Source organism: Zea mays, chromosome 8 (assembly GCF_902167145.1).
Source record: "Zea mays cultivar B73 chromosome 8, Zm-B73-REFERENCE-NAM-5.0, whole genome shotgun sequence".
In the NCBI taxonomy this organism is placed as follows: Eukaryota; Viridiplantae; Streptophyta; class Magnoliopsida; order Poales; family Poaceae; genus Zea; species Zea mays.
In genome coordinates this window covers 9,214,561-9,239,704 of record NC_050103.1, presented here as the reverse complement: position 1 = coordinate 9,239,704, position 25,144 = coordinate 9,214,561, and the positions used below count along the sequence as shown (strand labels likewise).

General features: G+C 45.5%; 1 protein-coding gene across 1 annotated transcript; it reads left to right on the top strand.

Moving 5' to 3' along the window:
- The first annotated feature begins 23,261 nt into the window (after window positions 1-23,261).
- LOC100280435 (uncharacterized) lies at window positions 23,262-24,652 on the top strand. The gene has a single exon (NM_001153356.2). The coding sequence runs from the start codon at window positions 23,330-23,332 to the stop codon at window positions 24,452-24,454; it is 1,125 nt and encodes a 374-aa protein (NP_001146828.2). The 5' UTR covers window positions 23,262-23,329; the 3' UTR covers window positions 24,455-24,652.
- Window positions 24,653-25,144: the final 492 nt, after the last annotated feature.

Below are 25,144 nucleotides of genomic sequence, written 5' to 3'. Positions count from 1 at the left end.
TCGCGCTATAATTCACCGGACTGTCCGGTGTACACCGGACAGTGTCCGGTGCGCCAAGGAGGAGCGGCCTCAGGAACTCGCCAGCTTCGGGAAGCTCCAACGGCTAGTCCGCTATAATTCACCGGACATGTCCGGTGTGCACCGGACTGTCCGGTGCAACTCCGGAGCAACGGCTATTCAGCGCCAACGGCTACCTGCGACGCATTTAATGCGCGCTCTGCGCGCACAGAAGGCAGGCGCGCCCATACTGGCACACCGGACAATGAACAGGAGATGTCCGGTGTGCACCAGACAGCCAGGCGGGCCCACAAATCAGAAGCTCCAACGGTCAGAATCCAACGGCAGTGATGACGTGGCGGGGGCACCGGACATGTCCGGTGTGCACCGGACTGTCCGGTGCGCCATCGAACAGACAGCCTCCCAACGGCCACTTTTGGTGGTTGGGGCTATAAATACCCCAACCACCCCACCATTCATGGAATCCAAGTTTTCCACTTCCCAACTACTACAAGAGCTCTAGCATTCAATTCTAGACACACCAAAGAGATCAAATCCTCTCCAAATTCCACACAACACCATAGTGACTAGAGAGAGTGATTTGCTTGTGTTCTTTCGAGCTCTTGCGCTTGGATTGCTTTCTTTGTTCTTGATTATTTCATTGCGATCAACTCACTTGTAATTGAGGCAAGAGACACCAAACTTGTGGTGGTCCTTGTAGGAACTTTGTGTTCCAAGTGATTGAGAAGAGAAAGCTCACTCGATCCGTGGGATCGTTTGAGAGAGGGAAGGGTTGAAAGAGACCCAGCCTTTGTGGCCTCCTCAACGGGGAGTAGGTTTGCAGGAACCGAACCTCGGTAAAACAAATCCGCGTGTCACACTCTTCATTTGCTTGCGATTTGTTTTCCACCCTCTCTCGCGGACTCGTTTCTTTATTACTAACGCTAACCCGGCTTGTAGTTGTGTTTATATTTGTAAATTTCAGTTTCGCCCTATTCACCCCCCTCTAGGCGACTATCAATTGGTATCAGAGCCCGGTGCTTCATTAGAGCCTAACCGCTCGAAGTGATGTCGGGAGATCACGCCAAGAAGGAGATGGAGACCGGCGAAAAGCCCACTACAAGCCATAGGAGCACTTCATCGGAAGAGTCCCGCACCAAGAGGAGGGAGAAGAAGAAGAGCTCCTCCAACAAAGGGAAGGATAAGAAATCTTCTTCTCACCACAAAGAGAAGAAAGAAAAATCTTCTTCCCACAAGCCGCATCGGAGTGGTGACAAGCAAAAGAGGATGAGGAAAGTGGTCTACTACGAGACCGACACTTCATCAACATCGACCTCCAGTTCCGATGCGCCCTCCGTAACTTCTAAACGCCAAGAGCGTAAGAAGTTTAGTAAGATCCCCCTACACTATTCTCGCATTTCTAAACATGCACCTCTACTTTCCGTCCCATTAGGCAAACCACCAACTTTTGATGGTGAAGATTATGCTAGGTGGAGTGATTTAATGCGATTTCATCTAACCTCACTCCACAAAAGTATATGGGATGTCGTTGAGTTTGGTGCACAGGTACCATCCGTAGGGGATAAGGATTATGATGAGGATGAGGTGGCCCAAATCGAGCACTTCAACTCTCAAGCAACAACGATACTCCTCGCCTCTTTAAGTAGAGAGGAGTATAACAAGGTTCAAGGGTTGAAGAGCGCTAAGGAGGTTTGGGATGTGCTCAAAACCGCGCACGAGGGAGATGAGCTCACAAAGATCACCAAGCGGGAAACGATCGAGGGGGAGCTCGGTCGGTTCCGGCTTCGCAAGGGAGAAGAGCCACAACACATGTACAACCGGCTCAAGACCTTGGTGAACCAAGTGCGCAACCTCGGGAGCAAGAAATGGGACGACCACGAAATGGTTAAGGTTATTCTAAGATCTCTTATTTTCCTTAACCCTACTCAAGTTCAATTAATTCGTGGTAATCCTAGATATACTAAAATGACCCCCGAGGAAGTAATCGGGCATTTTGTAAGTTTTGAGTGCATGATCGAAGGCTCGAGGAAGATCAACGAGCTTGATGATCCATCTACATCCGAAGCTCAACCCGTCGCATTCAAGGCGACGGAAGAGAAGAAGGAGGAGTCTACACCAAGTAGACAACCAATCGACGCCTCCAAGCTCGACAATGAGGAAATGGCGCTCGTCATCAAGAGCTTCCGCCAAATCCTCAAGCAAAGAAGAGGGAAAGACTACAAGTCCCGCTCCAAGAAGGTTTGCTACAAGTGTGGTAAGCCCGGTCACTTTATTGCTAAATGTCCATTATCAAGTGATAGTGACAGGGGCGACGACAAGAAGGGAAGAAGAAAGGAGAAGAAGAGGTACTACAAGAAGAAGGGCGGCGATGCCCATGTTTGTCGGGAGTGGGATTCCGATGAAAGCTCAAGCGACTCCTCCGACGACGAGGACGCCGCCAACATCGCCGTCACCAAGGGACTTCTCTTCCCCAACGTCGGCCACAAGTGCCTCATGGCAAAGGACGGCAAAAAGAAGGTTAAATCTAAATCCTCCACTAAATATGAATCCTCTAGTGATGATAATGCTAGTGATGAGGAAGATAACTTGCGTACTCTTTTTGCCAACCTCAACATGCAACAAAAAGAAAAACTTAATGAATTGATTAGTGCCATCCATGAAAAGGATGATCTCTTAGACACCCAAGAGAACTTCCTAATCAAGGAAAATAAAAAGCATGTTAAGGTTAAAAATGCTTATGCTCTAGAAATTGAGAAATGTGAAAAATTATCTAGTGAGCTAAGCACCTGCCGTGAGATGATTGACAACCTTAGGAATGAAAATGCTAGTTTAAATGCTAAGGTTGATTCACATGTTTGCAATGTTTCAATTTCCAACCCTAGAGATAATAATAATGATTTGCTTGCTAGGATTGAAGAATTGAACATTTCTCTTGCTAGCCTTAGAATTGAGAATGAAAAATTGCTTGCTAAGGCTAAAGATTTTGATGTTTGCAATACTACTATTTCCGACCTTAGAGGTAAAAATGAAATATTGCATGCTAAGGTTGTAGAACTAAAATCTTGCAAACCCTCTACATCTACCATTGAGCATGTCACTATTTGTACTAGATGTAGAGATGTTGATATCAATGCTATTCATGATCATATGGCTTTAATTAAACAACAAAATGATCATATAGCAAAATTAGATGCTAAAATTGCCGAGCATAACTTAGAAAATGAAAAATTTAAATTTGCTAGAAGTATGCTCTATAATGGGAGACGCCCTGGCATCAAGGATGGCATTAGCTTCCAAAGGGGAGACAATGTCAAACTTAATGCCCCTCCTAAGAAATTGTCTAACTTTGTTAAGGGCAAGGCTCCCATGCCTCAGGATAACGAGGGTTACATTTTGTACCCTGCCGGTTATCCTGAGAGCAAAATTAGGAGAATTCATTCTAGAAAGTCTCACTCTGGCCCTAATCATGCGTTCATTTATAAGGGTGAGACATCTAGCTCTAGGCAACCAATCCGTGCTAAGTTGCCTAGAAAGAAAACTCCTAGTGCATCAAATGATCATGACATTTCATTTAAAACTTTTGATGCATCTTATGTGTTGACTAACAAATCCGGCAAGATAGTTGCCAAATATGTTGGGGGCAAGCACAAGGGCTCCAAGACTTGTGTTTGGGTACCCAAAGTTCTTGTGTCTAATGCCAAAGGACCCAAAACCATTTGGGTACCTAAAATCAAGAACTAAACTTGTTTTATAGGTTTATGCATCCGGGGGCTCAAGTTGGATACTCGACAGCGGGTGTACAAACCACATGACAGGGGAGAAGAAAATGTTCTCCTCCTATGAGAAAAACCAAGATCCCCAAAGAGCTATCACATTCGGGGATGGAAATCAAGGTTTGGTCAAAGGATTGGGTAAAATTGCTATATCACCTGACCATTCTATTTCCAATGTTTTTCTTGTAGACTCTTTAGATTACAATTTACTTTCTGTATCTCAATTATGCAAAATGGGCTACAACTGTCTTTTCACTGATGTAGGTGTCACTGTCTTTAGAAGAAGTGATGATTCAATAGCATTTAAGGGTGTGTTAGAGGGTCAGCTATACTTAGTAGATTTTGAAAGAGCTGAACTCGACACATGCTTAATTGCTAAGACTAACATGGGTTGGCTCTGGCACCGCCGACTAGCCCATGTTGGGATGAAGAATCTTCACAAGCTTCTAAAGGGAGAACACATTTTAGGATTAACAAATGTTCATTTTGAGAAAGACAGGATTTGTAGCGCATGCCAGGCAGGAAAGCAAATTGGAGCCCATCATCCACACAAGAACATCATGACGACCGACAGGCCGCTTGAGCTACTCCACATGGACCTATTCGGCCCGATAGCTTACATAAGCATCGGCGGGAGTAAGTATTGTCTTGTAATTGTGGATGATTATTCTCGCTTCACTTGGGTGTTCTTTTTGCAGGATAAATCACAAACCCAAGAGACCCTAAAGGGATTCTTGAGACGGGCTCAAAATGAGTTTGGCTTAAGGATCAAGAAAATTAGAAGCGACAACGGGACGGAGTTCAAGAACTCTCAAATCGAAGGCTTTCTTGAGGAAGAAGGCATCAAGCATGAGTTCTCTTCTCCCTACACGCCACAACAAAATGGTGTAGTGGAGAGGAAGAATCGAACTCTATTGGACATGGCAAGGACCATGCTTGATGAGTACAAGACTTCGGATCGGTTTTGGGCCGAGGCGGTCAACACCGCCTGCTACGCCATCAACCGATTGTATCTACACCGAATCCTCAAGAAAACATCATACGAACTCCTAACCGGTAAAAAGCCCAATATTTCATATTTTAGAGTCTTTGGTAGCAAATGTTTTATTCTTGTTAAGAGAGGTAGAAAATCTAAATTTGCTCCTAAGACTGTAGAAGGCTTTTTACTAGGATATGATTCAAACACAAGGGCATATAGAGTCTTTAACAAGTCCACTGGACAAGTTGAAGTTTCTTGTGACGTTGTGTTTGATGAGACTAACGGCTCTCAAGTAGAGCAAGTTGATCTTGATGAGATAGGTATTGAAGAGGCTCCGTGCATTGCGCTAAGGAACATGTCCATTGGGGATGTGTGTCCTAAGGAATCCGAAGAGCCTCCAAATGCACAAGATCAACCATCCTCCTCCACGCAAGCATCTCCACCGACTCAAAATGAGGAAGAGGCTCAAGTTGATGAAGAAGAAGATCAATCAAATGAGCCACCTCAAGATGACGGCATAGATCAAGGGGGAGATGCAAATGATCAAGACAAGGAGGATGAAGAGCAAAGACCGCCACACCCAAGAGTCCACCAAGCAATTCAACGAGATCACCCCGTCGACACCATCCTCGGCGACATACATAAGGGGGTAACTACTAGATCTCGTGTTGCACATTTTTGTGAACATTACTCTTTTGTTTCCTCTATTGAGCCACACAGGGTAGAGGAAGCACTCCAAGATTCGGATTGGGTGGTGGCGATGCAAGAGGAGCTCAACAACTTCACTAGGAATGAGGTATGGCATTTAGTTCCACGTCCTAACCAAAATGTTGTAGGAACCAAATGGGTCTTCCGCAACAAGCAAGATGAGCATGGTGTGGTGACAAGGAACAAAGCTCGACTTGTGGACAAGGGATACTCCCAAGTCGAAGGTTTGGATTTCGGTGAAACCTATGCACCCGTAGCTAGGCTTGAGTCAATTCGCATTTTATTGGCCTATGCTACTTACCATGGCTTTAAGCTCTATCAAATGGACGTGAAAAGTGCCTTCCTCAATGGACCAATCAAGGAAGAGGTCTATGTTGAGCAACCTCCCGGCTTTGAAGACAGTGAGTACCCTAACCATGTCTATAAGCTCTCTAAGGCACTTTATGGGCTCAAGCAAGCCCCAAGAGCATGGTATGAATGCCTTAGAGATTTCCTTATTTCTAATGACTTCAAAGTCGGAAAGGCCGATCCTACACTCTTTACTAAAACTCTTGAAAATGACTTGTTTGTATGCCAAATTTATGTTGATGATATTATATTTGGGTCTACTAACGAGTCTACATGTGAAGAGTTCAGTAGGATCATGACACAAAAGTTCGAGATGTCTATGATGGGGGAGTTGAAGTATTTCTTAGGATTTCAAGTGAAGCAACTCCAAGAAGGCACCTTCATTAGCCAAACGAAGTACACTCAAGACATTCTAAACAAGTTTGGGATGAAGGATGCCAAGCCCATCAAGACACCCATGGGAACCAATGGGCATCTCGACCTCGACACGGGAGGTAAGTCCGTAGATCAAAAGGTATACCGGTCGATGATAGGTTCTTTACTCTATTTATGTGCATCTCGACCGGATATTATGCTTTCCGTATGCATGTGTGCAAGATTCCAAGCCGACCCTAAGGAAGCTCACCTTACGGCCGTAAAACGAATCTTGAGATATTTGGCTTATACTCCTAAGTTTGGGCTTTGGTATCCTAGGGGATCCACATTTGACTTGATTGGTTATTCGGATGCCGATTGGGCGGGGTGCAAAATCAATAGGAAGAGCACATCGGGGACTTGCCAGTTCTTGGGAAGATCCTTGGTGTCTTGGGCTTCAAAGAAGCAAAATTCGGTCGCTCTTTCCACCGTCGAAGCCGAGTATATTGCCGCAGGCCATTGTTGCGCGCAATTGCTTTGGATGAGGCAAACCCTGCGGGACTACGGTTACAAATTAACCAAAGTCCCTTTGCTATGTGATAATGAGAGTGCAATCAAAATGGCCGACAATCCCGTCGAGCATAGCCGCACTAAGCACATAGCCATTCGGTATCATTTTCTTAGGGACCACCAACAAAAGGGAGATATCGAGATTTCATACATTAATACTAAAGATCAATTAGCCGATATCTTTACCAAGCCTCTTGATGAACAATCTTTTAACAAACTTAGGCATGAGCTCAATATTCTTGATTCTAGGAACTTCTTTTGTTAAATTGCACATATTGCTCTACTATATACCTTTGATCATGTCTCTTTTATATGCTATGACTAATGTGCTTTCAAGTCTATTTCAAACCAAGTCATAGGTATATTGAAAAGGAATTGGAGTCTTCGGCAAAGACAAAGGCTTCCACTCCGTAACTCATCCCTCGCCGACGCTCCAAGTCACTCTCCATTCTTGGGGGAGAAAGCATGAGCACCAAGAAAAGGACTTTGTCTTTGGGGGAGAAAGTAAGAGCCCAAGGCAAAAGGACCGGACTTCGTCTTTGGTATAATCTTAACTCATTTATTTATGACCAAAGGGGAAGATAGCACTTCGAGGGCTCTAATGATTCCGTTTTTGGCGATTCATGCCAAAGGGGGAGAAAATATGAGCCCAAAGCAAAAGGACCGCCCACCACCAATTTCAATTTCAAAAACTTAGTGTTGAATATTATCAATTGGTTTTCCTATTATGTTCAAAAGGGGGAGAAAGTAGTATTTCAAAATGATATATCAAAACCCTCTTGAACACTAAGAGGAGGATCTCATTTAGGGGGAGTTTTGTTTAGTCAAAGGAGAAGCATTTGAAACAGGGGGAGAAAATTTCAAATCTTGAAAATGCTTTGCAAAATCTTATTTATTTACCTTTGACTATTTGCAAAAGAACTTTGAAAAGGTTTTACAAAAGAGTTTGCAAAAACAAAACTCGTGGTGCAAGCATGGTCCAAAATATTATATAAGTAAGAAACAATTCATGCATATCTAGTAAGTAATTATATTGGCTCAATTTCAAGCAACCTTTACACTTACATTATGCAAACTAGTTCAATTATGCACTTCTATATTTGCTTTGATTTGTGTTGGCATCAATCACCAAAAAGGGGGAGATTGAAAGGGAATTAGGCTTACACCTAGTCCCTAATTAATTTTGGTGGTTGAATTGCCCAACACAAATTATTGGACTAACTAGTTTGCCCAAGTGTATAGATTATACAGGTGTAAAAGGTTCACACTTAGCCAATAAAAAGATCAAGTTTTGGATTCAACAAAGGAGCAAAGGGCCAACCGAAGGCACCTCTGGTCTGGCGCACCGGACTGTCCGGTGTGCCACCGGACAGTGTCCAGTGCACCACCGGACATGTCCGGTGCACCAGAGGACTCCAACTCGAACTCGCCACCTTCGGGAATTTCCGGAGGCACTCGCGCTATAATTCACCGGACTGTCCGGTGTACACCGGACAGTGTCCGGTGCGCCAAGGAGGAGCGGCCTCAGGAACTCGCCAGCTTCGGGAAGCTCCAACGGCTAGTCCGCTATAATTCACCGGACATGTCCGGTGTGCACCGGACTGTCCGGTGCAACTTCGAAGCAACGACTATTCAGCGCCAACGGCTACCTGCGACGCATTTAATGCGCGCTCTGCGCGCGCAGAAGGCAGGCGCGCCCATACTGGCACACCGGACAATGAACAGGAGATGTCCGGTGTGCACCGGACAGCCAGGCGGGCCCACAAATCAGAAGCTCCAACGGTCAGAATCCAACGACAGTGATGACGTGGCGGGGGCACCGGACTGTCCGGTGCGCCATCGAACAGACAGCCTCCCAACGGCCACTTTTGGTGGTTGGGGCTATAAATACCCCAACCACCCCACCATTCATGGAATCCAAGTTTTCCACTTCCCAACTACTACAAGAGCTCTAGCATTCAATTCTAGACACACCAAAGAGATCAAATCCTCTCCAAATTCCACACAACACCATAGTGACTAGAGAGAGTGATTTGCTTGTGTTCTTTCGAGCTCTTGCGCTTGGATTGCTTTCTTTTTTCTTGATTATTTCATTGCGATCAACTCACTTGTAATTGAGGCAAGAGACACCAAACTTGTGGTGGTCCTTGTAGGAACTTTGTGTTCCAAGTTGAAAGCATCTAGGCCCCTGGTTGGTTTTAGTGATTAATGACAACGTAATATTATATGTGACTAACGTGTGTTTTGCAGAGACAAATGGTAAGTTAGGTCGCATGACAGGTAAAAGCACTACAATGTGAAAGCAATCCCGGAGATAAAAACTCGAAGCGACGGCTAAAACAACGGAACAAAAGGTGAAGGTCTACGGAGTCCGAGTGTCAAGGAGATGTGGACACTCGCGATTTAGTTAGGTCTTTTATTCTCTTTTAGCCGTACTATAAAGAGGGGTTGTCGATGAGTAGTTTGACCAAGAGAGTTCTAGTGTAGTGTTGGTGCACAATCACACTCATACACAGTGCTAGGTGTCACTCTAGAACTCACACACAAGTTAGAGCGAAAACCGATTTGAAAATCAGCTGAAAAACAAGACTTAGGGTTTCTGGCTTTGGGGCACCGGACTGTCCGGTGTGCACCGGACTGTCCGGTGCACCCTCTGCCAGGTGGGACCAGGCTGGTCCTCAGCAGAGCCTTCCCAGTCGCAGAAACCCGAGAGCGCTGCCTTCGGAAATGAATTTTAGTGGCACACCGGACACCGCACCGGACTGTCCGGTGTGCACCGGACAGTGGACTGTTCACTGTCCGGTGCGCCATGAGTCCAACGGCTCTGTGTCAGAACTAGCCGTTGGAAGTGACCGTTGGCGCACCGGTGGCGCACCGGTGGCGCACCGGACTGTCCGGTGCGCCATCGCGCAGCAAGTTTCCTGTAACGGCTAGTTGGTGGGTGAGGGCTATTTATACCCCTTCCACCCACCATATTCAATGTCTTGCACTCCACATTTATTCCAGCACTTTGGTAGAGCATTGCAAGCACCAAAAGCCTAGTGAGGAGATTAGAGAATCATAATCCGCGCTTGTTCCTCATTAGCGCTAGTGAGAGCCACCTAGAGCACACACCACTTGCATTAGGCTTCTCTTGGTCAAGCGAAAGTCTATGGCTTGTTACTCTTGGTGATCGGCATCACCTAGACGGCTTGGTGGCGTTGGGAGCTCGGTGATCACCGTGAAGATCTTGTTGGTGACCCGACTCAAGTTTGTAAGCGGTCTCGAGGGATCCACCGCGCCGGAGTGGCAAAGGATCATCTCGTAGTGAGCACTTGGTTCTTGCGAGGACCAAGGGGGAGCGATACCCTTGCGCGGGTGCTCCAACGAGGACTAGTGGAGAGTGCCGACTCTTCGATACCTCGGGAAAAATTGGAGGAGTCTTCTAAACTTTGCTTTACATTCCGCACTTAATTCAAGCACTTTACATTGTGTATTTGTTTAGCAAGTATTTAAAGTATTATCTTAGCTTTGTTACATTTCTAGTATTATATTCTTAGTACTAGTTGTTGGGGGTGAAGTTGGGCTCTTGTTTAGCTCTTGCTTAGGTTTTAATTAGTGTTGATTTTTAGAAAAGCCCAATTCATCCCCCTCTTGGGCATCGTGATCCTTTCAATTGGTATCAGAGGCTTGTTGCTCATAGATTAGCTTAACCGCTAGAGTTACGATGTCCGGCGGGGATGGACCTCCTCCCGTTTTTGATGGTGACGATTTTCCTTATTGGAAAATTTGTATGGAAGCATACTTAGAGGCTATAGACATTGGTGTCTATAAAGCCGCCACACAAGGGTTTCCCCAACCTAGAGATCCCACAAATCTTGTAGGTGATGAGTTCAATTATGAGAAATGGAATGCGAAGGCCAAAAACACCCTTTTTAGAGGCCTTTGCAAAGATGTGTTCAATAGAGTTCGGAATCATAAAAATGCTCATGATTTGTGGATGGACATTTGTGCTCTACACGAAGGAACTAGAAGTGAACGTGAGGAAAGATATCACATAGCTATGCGAAAGTTAAATTCTTTTGAAATGCTTGCTAATGAAAATGCAAACGCTATGTACTCACGACTTAATATTCTTGTAGAGGAAGTCAATGGATTGGGGCTTACTCAAATCTCACAACCGGATGTTGTGAGGAAGATTCTCAGTGTCCTCCCAATAGACAAATATGGACACATTGTCACTGTGCTACATCAAATGGATCTTTCAGTTACCACACCTACACAAATTGGGAAAGATCAATGCCCATGAAATGTACATGCACATCAACAAAGAAGAATCATCTTCCAAAAGAAAGGATTTGGCTCTCAAAGCAAATCATGAAAGAAAAGGAAAAGCAAAAATACAAGTTGAGGAAGAGTCCTCAAGTGATGATGACCTTGATGCAAACATTGCCTTGATGGTAAGGAAGACCACCAAGATGTTGAAGAAGCTAAATAGAGAAGGCATAAAATTTGATTCAAGAAAGAAAAAGTTCTTTTCCAACAAAAGAAAGCCCATTTCTGAGATGGACTGCTACAACTGTGGTGAGCTTGGTCATCTTGCTCATCAATGCAACAAGCCCAAGAAGAACAAGTTTAAGGGCAAGAAGGAAGATGACAGCGATGATGAAAAGAAGGAAAAGAAATTTTTCAAGAGGAAGGATGGGAAGCAAAAGAGGTTCCACAAGAAGAAGAATGGAAAGGCCTATATTGTTGGCGATTGGCTCACCGACATCGAATCATCAAGTGGATCTTCTTCAAGTGAAGAAGAGGATAATGAAAAAGTTGCGGCCATCGCCGGGGACTTCTCTTCACCACCACCATCGCCATCATCCACTTCTCACCTATGCCTCATGGCTAGGGGTGAACGAAAGGTACAAAATGATATTAATATTGATGATGATAGTGATAGTGATAGTGATGAAGAATTTGCTTCACCTTCATATGATGAGTTAGCTGACTTACTTAAAGAATATACTCAAATCATTAGAAAGTCAAAAGCTAAATGTGATAGGTTGAAAAATGAAAATGAATCTTTAAATGCCAAGTATGACATAGTTATAAAGGCTAGTGATGAAATAAAAGAAGAAAATAAAACTATGTCATCAACCATAAATGAGCTCACAAACTCCCTAAAAGATGCTAAGGAGAAGTATGACAAACTAAATGAAGCTAATAGGGAGTTGCAAAATAGACTAGTTAAGATCAAGGAAGACTATACTCAAATTAAATTTGATCATGACAATCTTCTTGTTGAAAATGAACTTTTATCTTGCAAAACACATGAGGCTATTAACCCCGTTGTTAAGCTTGATGTAGCAACCTCATGTGATGATTTGATTCAAGAAGAGCAAACTAGTCTACATACTGAATTGACTGAAAAAGTTGAAGTCCTGACTTTAGACAACCAAAAATTGAAGAATTATTTGACTGATGCAACTACTAGAGGAAAAGTTGCTATTGAGAACAATGATTTCAACAATGAGTTGGCAGTGGATAATCAAAGGCTTAAGAATGAGGTCAAGAAACTAAAAAGTGAAAATGAACATCTTGCAACAATTGTGCAAAAGTTCAACAAGGGTCAATACCTCCAAAATGAGCTGCTTATGAACACTGTTATGAAAAATAACAAGAGTGGTATTGGATACAATGCTTTTGTGCAAAAGAAAGCTATCACTCAATACAAGCCAAAGCAGACTCACAAGCCTATCAAATGCTTTGAGTGTGGAAATGAAGGTCATTTTGCCCACAACTGCAAAGCTAAACCACCAACTCCCTTGCCTAAGCACTCAAGACCATTTGCTTTCAATGCTCACTATGTTCTAAGAAAGGTTGCAAATGGAAAGATTAAGGTTACATTCCTAGGTCCACCAAATAAGAGTAGACCTAGACAAATCTGGGTGGCAAAGTCCTTAATTGAGAGAGTCACTGGTCCTATGCAATATAGGGCTCTCAAAACTCAAGCTTGAATTGTCTGTGAATGTAGGTGAACTACAAGACCGGTGGGAGCCATTGGGTTATTGACAGTGGATGCACACAACATATGACAGGCAACCCACGGATGTTCACCTCATTAGATGAGAATGTTGATGGTCAAGATAAAATCACATTTGGAGACAACTCAAAAGGAAAAGTACAAGGACTTGGCAAGGTGGCAATCTCAAATGACTTATCAATATCAAATGTTCTCTTAGTTGCACCTTTGAGCTTCAATTTATTATCAGTGGGACAACTCTGTGATCTTGGACTTCAATGCTTATTCACTCCATCAGAGGTTATTGTAACAAAAATGGATGATGAATCAATGGTATTCAAGGGATTTAGATACAACAACCTCTACTTAGTGGATTTCACTTCAGAAGATGCAGACTTAAGAACTTGCCTCTTCACCAAAGCTTCTCTTGGATGGCTTTGGCATAGGAGGCTTGCACATGTTGGGATGAGCACACTCAAGAAGGTATTAAAGAAAGATATGGTTAGAGGATTAAAGGATGTGGTATTTGAAAAGGACAAGCCATGCAGTGCATGTCAAGCTGGAAAGCAGGTTGCTAATACACATCCCACTAAAGCTTTCATGTCAACATCAAGGCCACTGGAACTACTACATATGGATTTATTTGGACCTACAAATTATGTCAGTGCCGGTGGCAACCTCTACTGTCTAGTGATTGTTGATGACTTCTCAAGATACACTTGGGTGTTCTTTCTCCATGACAAATCTGAAGTTGCATCTATATTCAAGAAGTTTGCCAAGAAAGCACAAAATGAATTTGATTGCAAGATTAAGAAGATCAGAAGTGACAATGGCAAAGAATTTGACAACACCAACATTTATGAGTACTGTGATGAAATTGGGATCAAGCATGAAGTATCTGCCACATATACACCTCAACAAAATGGAGTTGTTGAAAGGAAAAATAGGACCTTGATCACTCTTGCAAGAACAATGATTGATGAGTATAACACACCGGAGAGGTTTTGGGCTGAAGCTGTCAACACTGCTTGCTATGCATCAAACAGACTATTTCCTCACCGACTACTTGCGAAGACTCCTTATGAACTACTAAATGGGAAAAAGCCAGACGTCTCTTTCTTCCGGGTGTTTGGGTGCAAATGCTACATCTACAAAAAACGCCATCATCTAGGGAAGTTTCAAAGACGTTGTGATATTGGTTTTCTTTTGGGTTATTCATTAAAGTCCAAAGCATATCGAGTATTCAACCATGCCACTGGCGTGGTAGAAGAAACATATGATGTGGAATTTGATGAGACTAATGGCTCCCAAGGAGCACTTGAAAATCTTGATGATGTAGGTGATGAGCCACTTAGGGAAGCAATGAAGAACATGCCTATTGGAGCTATCAAACCAAAAGAAGATGAAGAAGAGGTGCAAATCATTGACAGGCCTTCTTCATCAAATGTACCACAAGATGATGAAAAAGATGAGAGGCATGCAAATGAAGATACATTTGTCTCTCATGAACAAGCAAGGGTACAAGCCGAAGATGTTAATGCTCCAGGATCTTCTTCCCAAGTGGTTGACAGGAGAAACTCATCACTACTTCAAGCTCATCCTCAAAACCAAATCATCGGGAGTCCTTCACAAGGGGTTATTACTCGATCACATAGACATGCTAATTTTATTGAACATCACTCTTTTGTTTCTTGTGTTGAGCCTACTTGTATAGATGAGGCGCTACAGGATCCGGACTGGGTGAATGCCATGCATGAAGAACTTAACAACTTCACCCGTAACGAAGTTTGGACCCTGGAGAAGCCCCCACAAGATGCAAGAATCATTGGAACAAAGTGGGTGTTCAGAAACAAACAAGATGATCAAGGTGTGATTATAAGAAACAAGGCAAGACTTGTCGCAAAGGGATTCTCTCAGGTTGAAGGCTTAGATTTTGGAGAGACCTTTGCACCGGTTGCTCGACTGGAAGCCATCCGTATCCTACTTGCATATGCATCATGTTATGATATAAAACTTTATCAAATGGATGTAAAAAGTGCATTTTTAAATGGTTTCATAAATGAACTTGTATATGTTGAGCAACCGCCTGGATTTGAAGACCCTAGATATCCTAACCATGCTTACAGGTTGTCCAAGGCGCTTTATGGGCTAAAGCAAGCTCCAAGGGCTTGGTACGAGCGTCTTCGCGACTTCCTCATCGAAAAGGGCTTCAAAATCGGGACCGTCGACACAACTCTCTTCACAAAGAAACATAACGGTGATATTTTCATTTGTCAAGTATATGTTGATGATATAATCTTTGGCTCGACAAATGACTGTCATTGCAAGGAATTTGGTGAGTTGATGTCGAAGGAGTTCGAGATGTCAATGATTGGTGAGCTAACATACTTCCTCGGCTTTCAAGTCAAGCAATTGAAAGACGGTAACTTTCTCTCACAAGAGAAGTATACCAAAGACTTGTTGAAAAGGTTCAACATGGAGAAGTGCAAACCAATCAAGACCCCCATGCCTACAAATGGACATCTCGACTTAGATGAGGGAGGTAACCCGGTTAATCAAACTCTCTACCGTTCTATGATTGGTAGTTTATTATACCTTACCGCATCTAGGCCCGATATTATGTTTAGTGTCTGCATGTGTGCTAGATTTCAATCTAATCCTAAGAAAGCTCATCTTCGCGCTGTTAAGAGAATTCTTAGGTATCTCAAGCACACCACAAGCGTTGGTCTGTGGTATCCCAAAGGACCTACTTTTGATTTAATTGGCTATTCCGATTCGGATTATGCCGGTTGCAAAATTGATAGGAAAAGTACTTCTGGGGGATGCCATCTGCTTGGTAGATCACTAGTTTCATGGACATCCAAAAAGCAAAACAGTGTTGCCTTGTCAACTGCCGAAGCGGAATACATTGCCGCAGGTGCTTGTTGCACACAGATTTTATATATGAAACAAACTCTTCTAGACTATGGCGTAGTTCTAGAAAAAGTACCTTTGTTGTGTGATAATGAGAGTGCTGTTAAAATTGCTAATAATCCTGTACAACACTCTCGCACCAAGCACATTGATATCCGTCATCACTTCCTTAGAGATCATGTTGCTAAAGGAGATATCATTCTAGAAGGAGTGAGGTCGGAAGATCAATTAGCGGATATTTTCACTAAGCCACTTGATAAGACCCGCTTTTGCATATTGAGGAATGAACTAAATATCCTTGATCTCAGAAATTTTATGTGAAATGTCAAAAGGTGTTGTCACTTGCATTGCATATTTAAATTCATTGTATTGCATCTAGGGCTTGTCTAACCTAGTTGAGATAACCGCCAATAAAGCGAGTGAAAAAGCTTAACTCGGGTCAAACTTGACAAGTCCTAGCTTTAAGCTTTTAGCACCTAAATTCTTACTTTCATGCAATTATTGGTTCTTGAAATATGCATGAGGTACTGCACTTAGGGGGAGTATTCAAAACTCAAATCACTCATGAAAACCCCTAGTGCAAACCAAAATGCAAATTTCACCATTTGCCTATTTTCTCTAAAAAATTATCTAGCCTATGGCAAAATATTTTGAAAAGTATATGAGGGTGCCAATACCTGTCCCAACAAGTGTTCTTTTGTGTGATTATAAGTTGGGATTTGGTTTGGTTAGGAGTTAGATAGAAAAATTCAAAATTTTCCAAACTCCCCTCTGTCTGGGCTCACCGGACAGTCCGGTGTGCACCGGACACTGCACTGTGCAATGTCCGGTGCACCGGCAGCCGCGCGCAAAATTCCTCTTTTCCTGTGCGCTGTCCGGTGGTTCACCGGACAGCTACTGTGCGCTGTCCGGTGTGCACCGGACAGCCACTGTAGACTGTCCGGTGTGCCCATATCACGTTTTAAAAAACAGCCTCCAGCCCGAGCCAGGCCAGAGGCCTCCTTCTTTCCCTGGCTGCGCTCTGTCTTCTCTGTCTTGGCGATTCCCAGCGCCCGCCGTCGCCTCTGCTCTCCGGCGGCCTCCATCTCCGGCGGCCATCCATCTCCGGCGACCTGCGCACCCCTTCTGCTCCCCCTCGGTGAGCAGCCCACTGTCCTCCCTCTCTCTCTCTCGTTTCTCTGTCGTTTAGGCAGTGAACTCCACCCTTTTGCTAATCCTTCCAATCTCTGTGAAATCCGATGAATTCCTTTGTGAAATGTGTTCCCCTGTGTGCCTTAAGCATCCTTGCAGGTTCCTAGCTCCTTTGGGAGGGCATTCCCACCTCAAATGGCTATATTCCTAAAACCCTAAATCCACGCCCCCCATGTGTTCGGTGAAATGCCCAAACTAGTCAAACTTGCTCCAATTGAACCCAAATTTTTCAGGCACTTTCACCACACTTCCAGTAACCTACTTGCCAAATTTCACACCAATCCGAGATCCCAGGCTTAAATTTCACCAAAATTCCCGTTTTGCGCGATCGTTTCCGAGCCGAGTGCCCAAAACCCTTTTTCTTCGCCAAAATTCAAACCAAGCACACACTTCACTCATATTGACCTATATAAACCTATTCGTGAAGTATCGGCTCAATCCCATATCGTTTCATGCCTAAATTTGAATTCCAATCATTCTATGTCTCTATTTGTCCGTCAAACGTCGTTTTCACGGCTTTTGACTTATCGATCGTCCCGTCTCGTGCCATATCTCTTTGTGTATGTATTTATTCACATTTCATATGCTTATGACTATGTGACTAATACGTGCTCACCTCTTCTGTCATTTCAGTGACCTTCGTGTGCCGTCTCCCGTCCTGCCTGGATCGTCACCTCTCGTGTGAGCCTTCCAGACTTTAGTTCAGGATGCCGCGCACGAAGAATGCGTCGGCGTCAGGGGGTGGCGATGACGAGGACCCTCGTCGCCCCTTCCGGCAGGTGAAGGGGAAGACTGTCTTTTTGGAGCAGCAGGAAGGCCGCAAGAAGCGGCGTTCGGACAGAGAGGCTCGTGCAGCCGCAGCAGCCGCTGCTCAGGCAGCACTTGGAGATCAGCCGGATATTCCATCAGATCAGATTGCTTTCCGTGCTCGTCGTCTCGCCTCCCGGTCTCGCTCCTCCACTCACACCTCCGCTTCCACTCCGCCACCCACTCTGCCTGCTCCAGTCACTCCTATTGCTCCATCCACCTCCACCGCCATACCCACTACCAGCTCTACGCCAGCTTCCACTGCTTCCCCTGCCCCCGCTCCCGCTTCAGCTCCTCCTGTCCCTCCACCTCGCTTCCGGGAGCGTGATGAGACTGAGGTCCGTCCACTGGTTTCGGATCCTCGTCTGTTTGATCTTCAGCGTGCTACTGCAGCCCGGGTACGTCGGTTCAGGTACGTACCCGTGGAGTCTTGGCTGCCAGCTCAGAGAGACCCAGCAGCAGGAGTTCTTTTCAGCACACGGATTCAGGAGTCGTTCTTCAGGGCTCAGATGTCTGCTCAGATTGCGCTGCGAGTGCACCACCTATTGGATCTCCCAGCTTTTTTGCTAGCAGCCGGTGCTGAGTCTGAGGCGCATCTCACCTATCTGCCAGGCCTCCTGACCCTTCTGACTATCAGCGGCAGATATGTTGAGGAGTGGGTCCGCGTCTTCTATGCCTCTGTTTGGATTGACCCGGATCATCATTGGATGAGGTTCCGCTTTGAGCGCGAGGATGTCACGATCACTGCCAGTCAGATCAGGCAGCTTTTTGGATTCCCTGAGTCGTCTACTCGCCTCCACAGTCTCTGCTACGGCACTTCAGATCCTCCACGTCGCCCTCACGGCGGTGTGGCTCCAGGGACAGCTCACGTCGCGGCTCTGTTCCGCCCGCCTTTCACAGATGGGTCGCGACATTCTCCAGCAGACTTCACTACTGCAGCGAAGTACTTATATGAGCTCGTCAGACGGACACTCCTGCCTAGGATGGGATACATGGAGGCTACCACTCATATTCAGCTTTGGCTCCTTGGTGCCCTGGTATCCCACTCTGAGTTTGATGTTGTTGACTTTCTGATCTGTGAGATTGAGGACACCGTTCTGGATGGGATTCGTGCTCGACGGCAGCTACCGTATGCTCACTACTTGTGCCACATCTTTGCGCAGCTGATCCAGCCACCTCGTTTTCAGAGTACCCTTGAGGCCTCACGCCTTGTATTTGGATCTTACCGTCCTGCTCCTGAGATTCCAGTGCCAGCTTATGCTCCTGTGTTTGACACTCAGGCCGAGGATGCTGCACTTCGACAGTTTGACACCCAGGGTGCAGCAGCTGATGATGATGATGATGATTTTGGGGTTCCTCCTCCGCCTCCGCCTCCTATGCCTCCACGCTCACATGATCATGAGGCTGGGAGTTCCCGTGCTGCCCCTGCTCCTCCTCCAGCTTTGGACCCTGCCCTTGCTTCGATTCTTCAGACTCTCACCCAGCAGCAGCAGACTCTCACTCAGCAGCAGCAGACTCTCACCCAGCAGCAGGCTCTTCTGGCAGCCGAGCAGGCCCGTTTATCCGACAGGATGCTCTCGATGTTTCAGAGCATGCAGGACAGGCAGGATGCATTTCAGCAGCAGCTTATTCAGGATAGGGCAGAGAGTAGGGCATTCATGGCTCTCATGCTTCAGCATTCTGGTATCTCAGCACCTCCAGTTCAGTCTGCTCCGCCTTCTTCGCTTCACGCTCCAGTAGTGCCTTCGATCTTGTCTGCACCCCCTGCTGTTACCTCTCCGCTCCGGCCGGTCACCTTGGCGTTCACTTCTCCAGCTCTCAGCTCTGTCTGCCCGCAGCCGCCAGTGCCACCAGCATCTGCTGTTACCACTACCGCTGTGGCAGTATCTGTGACTGCTTCTGCTCCGGTAGCTCCTGCAGCGCTGCCTGCGTCCGAGTCAGTACCAGCTCCAGCTTCTACCGCAGATCCTGGATCCGAGACTGACTCTGACCCTCCGTCGGCGTTTGCTCTGCTACCTCGACCTCGACCGGATGCGCCCCCGCCGCCTCCTCCTGCTTCAGATGTTTAGGTTCAGGTCCCTTTTGGTGTTTGACGCCAAAGGGGGAGAGATATGAGTTGTGAGAGCTAGGGGGAGTTAGAGAGTTAGTAGAGAGTCAGTGTCCTTTTGATGTAATATTTGTGCCTGCTACTCTCTGTACTAGCTTGATGTTTTTGGCTCACAAACTCGTCATATACTCTCGTTGCTTGGTTGACTGTGTGTACTATGTTCTCACCTTATATTTTATCACCAGTCTTCTAGCTCTTGTCTCATTAATTTGACTTCACTTTTATATGAACAAGAATCTTATGATGTGTATGCGCTCACTCTTATTTTATGGCACACATTCCTTCTGTCAAAGATTACTGAGTATAACTAACCAATCCTTCTATTGACAGAATCTTCAAAACAAACTACTCTCACAAAACTTGTAGGGTTGTCATCAATCACCAAAAAGGGGGAGATTGAAAGCATCTAGGCCCCTGGTTGGTTTTAGTGATTAATGACAACGTAATATTATATGTGACTAACGTGTGTTTTGCAGAGACAAATGGTAAGTTAGGTCGCATGACAGGTAAAAGCACTACAATGTGAAAGCAATCCCAGAGATAAAAACTCGAAGCGACGGCTAAAACAACGGAACAAAAGGTGAAGGTCTACGGAGTCCGAGTGTCAAGGAGATGTGGACACTCGCGATTTAGTTAGGTCTTTTATTCTCTTTTAGCCGTACTATAAAGAGGGGTTGTCGATGAGTAGTTTGACCAAGAGAGTTCTAGTGTAGTGTTGGTGCACAATCACACTCATACATAGTGCTAGGTGTCACTCTAGAACTCACACACAAGTTAGAGCGAAAACCGATTTGAAAATCAGCTGAAAAACAAGACTTAGGGTTTCTGGCTTTGGGGCACCGGACTGTCCGGTGTGCACCGGACTGTCCGGTGCACCCTCTGCCAAGTGGGACCAGGCTGGTCCTCAGCAGAGCCTTCCCAGTCGCAGAAACCCGAGAGCGCTGCCTTCGGAAATGAATTTTAGTGGCACACCGGACACCGCACCGGACTGTCCGGTGTGCACCGGACAGTGGACTGTTCACTGTCCGGTGCGCCATGAGTCCAACGGCTCTGTGTCAGAACTAGCCGTTGGAAGTGACCGTTGGCGCACCGGTGGCGCACCGGTGGCGCACCGGACTGTCCGGTGCGCCATCGCGCAGCAAGTTTCCTGTAACGGCTAGTTGGTGGGTGAGGGCTATTTATACCCCTTCCACCCACCATATTCAATGTCTTGCACTCCACATTTATTCCAGCACTTTGGTAGAGCATTGCAAGCACCAAAAGCCTAGTGAGGAGATTAGAGAATCATAATCCGCGCTTGTTCCTCATTAGCGCTAGTGAGAGCCACCTAGAGCACACACCACTTGCATTAGGCTTCTCTTGGTCAAGCGAAAGTCTATGGCTTGTTACTCTTGGTGATCGGCATCACCTAGACGGCTTGGTGGCGTTGGGAGCTCGGTGATCACCGTGAAGATCTTGTTGGTGACCCGACTCAAGTTTGTAAGCGGTCTCGAGGGATCCACCGCGCCGGAGTGGCAAAGGATCATCTCGTAGTGAGCACTTGGTTCTTGCGAGGACCAAGGGGGAGCGATACCCTTGCGCGGGTGCTCCAACGAGGACTAGTGGAGAGTGCCGACTCTTCGATACCTCGGGAAAAATTGGAGGAGTCTTCTAAACTTTGCTTTACATTCCGCACTTAATTCAAGCACTTTACATTGTGTATTTGTTTAGCAAGTATTTAAAGTATTATCTTAGCTTTGTTACATTTCTAGTATTATATTCTTAGTACTAGTTGTTGGGGTGAAGTTGGGCTCTTGTTTAGCTCTTGCTTAGGTTTTAATTAGTGTTGATTTTTAGAAAAGCCCAATTCACCCCCTCTTGGGCATCGTGATCCTTTCACAAGTGATTGAGAAGAGAAAGCTCACTCGATCCGTGGGATCGTTTGAGAGAGGGAAGGGTTGAAAGAGACCCGGCCTTTGTGGCCTCCTCAACGGGGAGTAGGTTTGCAAGAACCGAACCTCGGTAAAACAAATCCGCGTGTCACACTCTTCATTTGCTTGCGATTTGTTTTCCACCCTCTCTCGCGGACTCGTTTCTTTATTACTAACGCTAACCCGGCTTGTAGTTGTGTTTATATTTGTAAATTTCAGTTTCGCCCTATTCACCCCCCTCTAGGCGACTATCACCAAGCATTCAAGAAACATCCTAAGACTCCCAGACTCCGCCTCCGCGCATTTGATCGATTGTGTTAGTGATTTGAGCTCCGTTAGAGTTGTGAACTCTCTGTGCTGTGTTTCGAGCTCAAGTCTTAGCTTGTGTGCGTGGGTGTGCTGCGGATTCGAGTCTTGTGTGTGTTGCTTTCCCTCCCTTACTCTTGTGCTTCTCTGTGATCTATATTATAAGGGTAAGAGGCTCCAAATTGTGGAGATTCCTCGCAAACGGGAAGAATACTCTAAAGGAAAAGATCGTGGTATTCAAGTTGATCATTGGATCACTTAAAAGGGGTTGAGTGCAACCCTCATCCATTGGGATGCCACAACGTGGAAGTAGGCAAGTGTTACTTGGCCGAACCATGGGATAAAAATTGTGTGTCTTATGATTGCTTTTCTCTATTATTGTTTTGTTCACAAGAAGATCGCTTCATAGCAACTTGATTAACTCACACTAACATTTCTATAATCAAGTTTGTGGCTATTTAGTGTTTGATTTTACAGGATCATCTATTCACCCTCCTCATGGTGCTCTCACCTTCTCCGATAAGCAATATAATCATAACCTAGTTAAATCATGTCATTTTAAGTTGATCAAAATTATAAAAAACCAATGTTTATGATATTAAATAAGTATTACTAGACCGTCATGACATATATTTTTATAGTACATATGTTTTGTGTAATGAATATCGATACTCTTATCTAATTTGTAAACTTTTGAATAGTACTCACTCCATCCTAAATTATAATTTGTTTGACTTTTTATGCCAAGTTTGATCGGCTCGTATTATTATTTTTTTTGAAAAAAATAAAAAATCCAAACACATACTTAAAGTATATTATTATATGCTAAACAATATCATAGTAAAAAATAGTAATAAATATGAATATTTTTAATAAGATAAGTCGGTCAAACTTATGTTAAAAAAGTCAAACGAATTATAAATTAGAACGAATGGAGTAGTAGAGTTGTCATAAGTCTCTATAAAGGTATGAATTTTGTAAATATAAATATGAATTTGTAAACGAATTAAAAAAGTTAAAAAAACGTATCCGTTTCTCAGGGTTCGGTCTGGATTGCCCGGACTTGATTGCATTGTAAGGGTAAAGTCCCATAAGTCTCTAGGGCCGAGAAAGTGAGAGGTCCATTTGAGAAACACGTAAACAGCCCGACACGGTAACCGCAGAGTTGGAGGCCAATCTCAGCCTCATAGCCCCTCGCGTCTACAATCCAAGGCCCACACGTCTCTTTCCTCTCCATATAAATCACACCACGTCCCTACCCCCAATTCCTGTCCTTTTCTTCCTCCCGAAGCCCTAACCCCTTCTCGACCGTTGCCCCCTCTCGTCGGCGCCGGCAAGGCGGCAAGAATTCAAATGACCCTCCTCGCAGCTATCACTAACCCCGCCACCGGCTCCAGCGAGAAGGCCCATCCTATCGTGATCACCCCGGGTGCCACGCCGCCGCCGCCGACATCCTCCGCGCTCCCCACCTCAATCCCGCCCTCCGCCTGGTCGCTCTCCCCCGCCGACCCCGCCATCGCCACCGCCGCCTCCTACCTCGCAGCCTCCCTCGACTCCTGCTCCTCCCTCCCGCGCCTCCGCATCCTTCTCACCGACTTCATCACCACTCTGTCCCAATCCCTCGCACTCTCAACCCCGGCGGCAGCCCTTCCCGCCACCATCCGCGCCGTCGCCCCTTACTTCCCCGCTGCTATTTCCTCCCTTGTGGCCTCCAAGGCGGCAAGCCTCGCCGGGCACGACATCCTCCTTGCTCTTGCGGAATCCCGCCTCCTCCCGCACCCGCCACCGGAACTCATCTCCTCGCTATGCAAGAAGGACCAGGTCGACCTTGTCTGCGCCCTACTTCGCCAGGCCGCCGACATCCGCTCCTCCGAGATCCTCGCCGCGCTCCGCTGCTTCCTCTCGCCGGCCTCCGATAAGGCCTACGACGCCATGATCGACGTCAAGGGCCGATGGAAGGACGCTGCAGTGCTCGCGGTCAACAGGTGTCAGGGGAAGAGCGCCGGGAAGAGGAAGAGAGTTGACGCTGCGACGAGGCGGGTGGCGCTGCTGCTCATGATGGGGTACGATAGGTTCACCTCTCCAGAGGTGTGCCTGCATTACCTATTTGCATCAGAGATTGTGGATTCCGTGGTGCTTGGAGCGGCTGTGGCTGAACTCGATGGTGAGGAGGTAATCAAGCTGATGAGATATCTCAACATGTGGATTGGCAAGTATCGGAGGTTCTTGGAAGCTCACATGTGTCCGGAGGCTGTGGAAATGCTTGAATTGGACCAGTGTGACATTGTGCCATCGTTTGGAGCAGTGGCTAGGGCGCTGGGAGTGTTGCTGGATAATCATTTCTCCCATCTTGTGTTGAATGCTGATGCGAGGGAGGACTTGAGGGCTGCGGAGTTGATAGTGAGAGAGCTCACTGCGGAAGCGGAGTCTTCTGGGACAATACTGGACTTGCTGCATAGATTGCAGCTGAATAAGTGAGAGATTAATATTATCTCTTGAATCTATATACCTTCTGTAGCTCTGAAGCCGATGTGTAGAAATTCTGACTGTTTTGTTGCATTGAAGCGATGAGATATGTGTTGCGTTATTGAATATTGAAGTATATTAGTACATGTTTTGGTTGGAAACTGTTGTTTTCAGATTTCATTGTAGTGATAGTGTGATACTGTAGTTGGTAATATTGTATATTGTGCTATGCTTGCTTAATTGTTGTGAAATTCTAACATCTAATTATGATCCAATCATCCAGATCCAAACATGTCTGTTGCAGCTATCCTCTTTGATTTTGTAGGAAATAATGAGTCGTCTTAATTATGAACTGATCTGAGGCCCAAGCAAAAATCCTGCATTTGGCTGTTTTTAGAATAAAAGGTTTGTCCTGCTTTGTTTCCAATTCAGTACAATACAGTTAGGGGTGGTAATGGATCGGGATCCAAATGTTCCTTCACAAATTCTTAGGGCCATAAATAAATTTTAGTTAAAAATGAATAGAAATAGAGCCTCATCCTAATCCGATCCGATCTTTAAATTTTATGGTGTAAAATTTAGAGCCCATAACGTACTATAGGTGCGCCTGCCACAGTACTTAACATCGCATTACTTTGACATTATGTGCTCCCTATTGGTTCCCACTGCTCCTCAGAGAAGATGTTGCAGTTTCTGAGGTAA